Source organism: Morone saxatilis, unplaced genomic scaffold (assembly GCF_004916995.1).
Source record: "Morone saxatilis isolate NCDOM2014 unplaced genomic scaffold, NCSU_SB_2.0 Contig24, whole genome shotgun sequence".
NCBI classification, from domain to species: Eukaryota; Metazoa; Chordata; class Actinopteri; family Moronidae; genus Morone; species Morone saxatilis.
This window is the reverse complement of record NW_023339807.1, coordinates 17,796,591-17,802,804: the sequence shown is the minus strand read 5'-3', so window position 1 is coordinate 17,802,804 and position 6,214 is coordinate 17,796,591. Positions and strand designations below refer to the sequence as shown.

The 6,214-nt window shown below is 49.0% G+C and overlaps 1 protein-coding gene across 3 annotated transcripts in view; it reads right to left on the bottom strand.

Annotated features, from left to right (window-relative positions):
- cicb (capicua transcriptional repressor b) overlaps positions 1–6,214 on the bottom strand; it is a 29,547-nt gene that overhangs the window by 22,631 nt on the left and 702 nt on the right. For 2 of the 3 annotated variants that reach the window (XM_035672559.1, XM_035672558.1), the window contains exon 2: positions 795–4,753. In XM_035672559.1, coding sequence (XP_035528452.1) covers positions 795–4,632 — 3,838 coding nt within the window. In that variant the 5' untranslated portion in view covers positions 4,633–4,753. Of the gene's footprint in view, positions 1–794; positions 4,754–6,214 lie in introns of those variants that run through there. The other variant, XM_035672557.1, reaches the window with a different exon arrangement.

Here is a 6,214-nt window from a genome sequence, read left to right as displayed (position 1 = left end):
ATATAACAGGAAAATATAATTCACATTTATAACTACAGTCTTTCTTCTGTCTCTCCTCTGGTACTTCTTTCATGACAAAGCTGCACTATATCTGCATTTCTCTGTGGAGTTTCTCAGTGAAGTCTCTCTCGTTGTCCTCACACTGCAAAATGCTTGTTAACCTGCTAGTTCAAGGCCAGTAAACTTCAGCTTCACAGTGTGTATGTGTGTCCATTTTTGTTAGTTAACAAAAAAGGTACAATTTAAAGAATTAGGTGAATTAGGTGAATATATTCTCTGGATAACATTTAATTAAATTGTAAAAACAAACTAAAAGATAGATGGATTAGTGATAGATTAATATAATATATAACCCTTTATGCCACACTCCTGTTAGGTTAAAAAAAAAATGCACTCATCTTAAATTAAATAGAGGAGAATATTTCCTTTATTTTTCATTTGTATGCAGAAAACTGCAGAAAAAAAAAATCTACTATTAATGAAAAATCCAATTTCTGAGAATTTGTGTAATTATTCTTTACTTTGAAACAGACACTGTATAATACATGTATCCCTAATTCATATTCTATTCTAATCAATATTATTTATCGACATGATATATTTTCTTTCAGAGGTTCAACATAGTTAACACGTGATTGTTGTTGTGTGAGTTTTTCTAAACGTCAGCTCTTTTCTATCTGCAGCCCAATTCACAAACTAACACAAACTAATTTCTCCAAAGTGTTTCTCGTCTTTCCCTCGAAGTCACTGACCTCACATACAAAATACACTCACACTCACGGAGCAACTCTCACCTGTGCCAGGACGTCCCATGATGATGTCTTTTCGTGGGACGGGGTGAAGGCTTTCAGCTGGGAGGATCAGGGGCAGCAGAGCAGTGGGAGACGGGTGACAGGGAACTGGCTGCTGGACCTCACCCCCAAACCCTGTCCCCCTGTTGTCCTCTCGTTCCCCAGAGCTGTCCGTGCTACTTGGAAGAGGAGCTGTGACTGTGGTGCTCACAGTGACTGACAGGGCCTGCAGGGGGGCGTTAGGGGTGTCGAGGGTGGGCAGGGAGGAAGGTGTGGGGGACACAAGCACCAGAGTTTGGGCTGGGCTCCGTAAGAGGACAGTGCCATTGGGTACTGCGGCTGCAGCAGCGTTAATGGGGACGGGAACCTGGAGGCCAGAAATCGGCTGAGGGGTTAGGGGTGTTAGGCTGATGTCTTTGGATGAGGTGTTATCTGTCCCTCCCTCGTTTCCTCCTCCTCCTCCTCCTCCTCCTCCTCTTCCCAGGGGACACTCTGTAAATTTTGCCAGTGGGACTTCGGGATTCCTCACAATGACAGGGGAGTCCCGCAAGGCCTGTTGGGATACAGGGACCACACGACGAGGCCCTCCATCGGGAGTGAGAGGAGAAGGAGGAGTTGGAGAAACCAGCAGAGGAGGAGGGGAGACGGCAGTGGAGGACGGTGGTCTACTAGAGGAGGGGGTGGTCACCCCTCTGGGCCGGGAGAAGGTGGGTGTGTGTGTGCGGGAATGTGAAGCGGGTGTCTGGGGGGACAGCACCCTGAAGGAGCTGCTGAGGTCCCCCTGCTCCTGCTCTGTCTTGGGTGTGTAATCGTGGTGGTGTGAGGGAAGGGGTGGCGGAGGAGGCGCGTCAGGCTTTCTTTTGCTGGGACTCATGGGGACTGTAAACATCAGGTTGCTGTGGAAGGAGGGCTGGATTCCTGAAGTGTGTCTCTCCCTGTCTCCTCCTCCAGCTGGGGTTGTTGCCTTGCTGCCCCCTGCTCCTCCTCCTCCTCCTCCTCCTCCCCCCGTCCCGCTGGGCTGCCTGTGCCTCCGATGCTGCAGGACAGGCGAGGCGGTAATCGGGGAGAAGTTGGCCGGTCTGAAGCCAAACAGCGGGGAGGGCGAGGGAGAGGGGGCAGGGGAGAAGGGCGACTGGTTTGAGATGGGAGAAAAGGAGGGGGTGCCAGAGCGGGAGCTCCCTAATGACACAAGCATGGTGGCGGCCTCACACTCATCAAAGTCAAAGCGTGACGACAGGTCATGGGGGAGGAGGGAGGGGAGGACCAAGCGAGGTCTGGAGTCTCCTCTGCTACTGGCCTCACTGCTCTCTCTTGATGTGTCGTCCCACTCAAACTCACTGCTTGCTCTCCCCCGCAGGTCAGAGGGGGTGACTGTGCCCGAGCTGCTGCCTCCTCCTCCCCTCTCTCCCCCTGCTGCCTCCATCTCTTTGGTCCTCATGGACAAGTGTCTAGAGCAGTATCCTCGACGCTGTGACTCCTTCATGCAGCCCTCCCTGGAGCACAGCCTCCTCCACTGCTTGCCATTGAACTTCTTACGGATACCGTTAGGGGTGCACACCACATCGCCCTTCTTATATTTCTGCTGAGCCAATGAGAGGGGAGTCCTGGAGCGAGAGGAGGCAGAGGACGACCCCCCACCAGAAGTGGGAGTTGGGGTCTGAGTTGGAGTGGTCTTCGATGGAGGTCTGTTCGGGGTGGTGTTGTTCATTTCAGACCCCAGTAAGGCAGGGGAAGGGGGTGGCTGAGGAGAAGCTAGGGTGGAGAGGTGTGGGGGTCCCCGCACCACAGAGAGGTGGGTGGACGTGGGAGGGTAACCACTGGACTTTGAGATGATGTTCCTGTGCTGAGAGGTCACGGCGTTTGGCTTAGGACCAACCGTGAGACCCATGTTGAAACGAGACACCTCAACGTCCTCTTCTGGAGTGTTTGGCTGTTTCTGTCTCTCTCTGTCAGAGTAGTTATCTCCACAGCCGTGAGCTGCGCTGGAAGCGACGCTGGGATGGGGGGCTGGATGGACGTTTCCATAGGGATGCCCTCCCGCGACCCCTTCGTGTGAAAACCCGTGGCCCAACCTCGCTCCCCCTCCCAGCACCCCCATTCCAATACTCAACTGGCACACTTCCCTCTCCACCTCCATCTCCTCCCTCCGCTCCCTTTCCTCCCTTTCCCTCTCCCGCTCTCTCTCCTTTGCCCTCCCACCGTCCAAATGCGAGACCTCCCACGGAGGGGTGAGCAGCCTCAGACTTTGCCGGGACACCCACACAGCCTGAGCGTTAGGTTTCCTCTTCTCTTTCTCCTCCCCCACCCCGCCATCCACCTCAGTCTCCCTGTCTTCACTCAGGAGCACCTGGTAAGGAAATGAGACACCGGGGTGGGGGTCCACCTGAGCAATAATCCCCTCCCTGTACAGCAGAGGACCCCCCTCCTCTCCACCAAAGGGCACACACACTCGAGTCCCGACAGCCACAGGTGCCATGCCAGGTGGGGGGGCGTCCAAAATGAACTCCACGGTGCTCTCAGCTCCTGGTGACGGGGCCATCACGGTCCCCCCATGGAAAGGGTATTTAACGAGGCTTCCATCGACTTGGAGCTGGACTTCAACAGAACCTCCACTCACCTTACGCACCACCCCCGGTCTGAACACGGGCGACACAGGGCACGAGTCCTGAGTCCTCTCCACGCTCCTCTTTATCTGGCGAGCGAGAACTCTCTGGTTTTTCATGCCTTTGGCCAGAGCTTCGGCGAGCCCCTCTGAAAGACTGGCCTCTTTATGGTGGGAGTTATGGATTGGAGCCGGGATGTGGGAGTTCGTTTGATGAAGGCTCGGCCCTGTTGCTTCCATCACGTCCAGGTCGGCTGAGTGCTCACTAGCTGTATCGGTGGACGTAGAACGCACTGAGTTAGGGGCCCCCTCAGCCTCATTTTCCCCAACTTGGATATCTTTTTCCTGGGAATCTGCTGTCCCGAGGGCCCCATCCTCCGTGGAAACAAAATGGTTTGCTTCTGTAGCTTTACTATCCACAGTTAGCACTGATGGCTGATTACCTGAGCAATTATTACTTCTACTATTACTGCTAGTGATAAAAGTACTATGGCTCCCAGCACTACTGTTAGTCAGGCTGGTTATACCACTTGTAGTGTTACTGTTAGTACTACTATTGATGCTAACACGAATGTTTTTATTAATGCTGTTACTAATACTGTTACTGCTCTTGAAATTATTATTGGGCATATTCACACTATCACTGATTTTACTGTTAATATTGCAGTGACTGTTGTGTATGAGTGCAGGGCTGGAGGTAGGAATGGTAGTCGGGGCACTTGTATTGTTAACAAAGTGCTCGTATGTGTATTTCTTCTTGGGTACGCGTGCCTTAAATGTGGCCGTTTTCCTGCTGGAAACTGAGCCCAAGCTCGGGCTGTGATTGGTGGCCAGCGGGGGCGTGGCTGTGGAGAGCGGCGCTGGGGCAGAGGTAGGAAATGCTACAGTATCAGCGGACATGGCACTATTTCCATTCGTGCCCGCCGTCTTCTCCTTTTCTGTGCTCCCTTCTTTCTTTCCATCCTTCTCAGCGGACTCCACAGGTTTCGTCAGCTCAGTAGATTCCTCCGTCTTGGGGGCGTTGCTGTTAGCGATCGGCTCCTCCTCAGAGTTGGTGGCTGCGGGCGGGGTCTGTTTACGTGCGGAGGGAACGTTGGGTGTATGCTGCGTGGTTTTGACGAGTGTTTTGACTCTTTTGGGGTCTTTCTCTTGAAGCGGCTGAGAGCCCCCTCTCTTTCTCCCGCCTCTGCCTCTCGTTAACGGGGCAGAACGCCCTCTGTGTTTCTTTAATGGTCTCATCTTTTCTTCACAGTTCACAAAGTGCTGCAGATTCTGTAGCGCTCCTCTTTTTTTTCCCCACTTCTAAGGCACTCCTCTTGTTTTGTCTTCCCCCTGTCCTTCTTCTCCTCTGTGTTGCAGGCTGGAGAGGAAGAGAGAAACACAGAAGACAGGTGGTCATTTATTATCTTCATAATCAAAAATCGCTGAGAATAAAAATGACGTCATACCTGGAAGTGTGCTACACTGCACTGGATATAACACAACTCAACATCTGATGTATGCTGTCATTAACCCTCCACTACAGTGTCTGTGTGTGCTGTAAAACCTTAATTTAACTAAATCCAGTGTTAGTTATTCACTATTTTAAAACTGCTTCGTGAAAATAAAAGGTATATAACGATAACTTTTCTTATAAAAATTAGTATTCTTCTCGAGGCCCTATCATAGTTAGCTTTACACTAAATAAAACATTAAAAGAAGAATAAAAAGCGGATAAATATAGATATTTATATTTTGATAGTAGTGATGAATTATTGATTTACTTTCCAGGTAATCCCGGGAAAGCATGTCTGAGATTGACATTTAATCTGGTCAACCTTGCGTGAGTATGATATTTACTTATATAGTGCGTTAGTTGATTCAAAAATAAAGGGTCAGCAAAAAGAAAGAAAGAAAACATTCAAGGTCACTCGCTTCAATTTGTCTCTTATAGGATTCCAGTATCCAGATGTCTGCTTTTGAGGGCTACATCTTTTAATTTAAAATTCAAATGGAGAGACAAAAACACATTCTCTCTATCTAACACACACACACACACACACACACACTGGAGTCTCATACTACAGGTCGCCCGATCTCTCCACCGTACTCCCTCCAGCTACCTCGACATGCGACAGGGTGGCTTTCTTTCTCACGACATGCATCATAGAGCTGATGCTTCGTGTTTAACGCGAGATCGAAGAAACAAAAAACACAGCATTTATTTTGACTTCCATCGGGAGGGAGGGAGGGAAAAGGCTGGCAGCGGCCTGAGTGAGGTCACCCTACAACATGAGAGAGGAAGAGGGAGAGAGAGGGAGAGACACAGAGAGAGAGAGAGAACAGGAGAGAAAATTCAGAATATATATATTTTTTCTTATTATAATAATGTTTGACAGGGGGTATACTTTATGGCCTTGGACTTAATTAAAACTGATTAAAGAAAGTTAATATTAATTATGCCATTATTGTTACTATTATTTTAATCAAATACACAGTACAGACCGCTGCCCTGTATCTACAGCACTCACTGCTGCCCTATATCTATAACACTGCCTTCTGTCCTGTATCTTATTGTCAAATCTTTGTCTCTGAAATACAAGTACTGTCAAATTATTGGCCAGCACTAAGTCAAATAAATGACATTAATAATGTCATTTATTTGACTTAACTTTGACTTTATTGTTACTATTTTTATAAGTTAAATACATAGTACAGACCTTGACCTGTGTGTGCCCTCTGTATCCTCTGTATTATTGTGGATCTGTTTTTGGTAGAATTGTATGGTTTTACAACATTCCAAACTTTGGTTGCAATCCAATTGGTAAATGGTAAATGGACC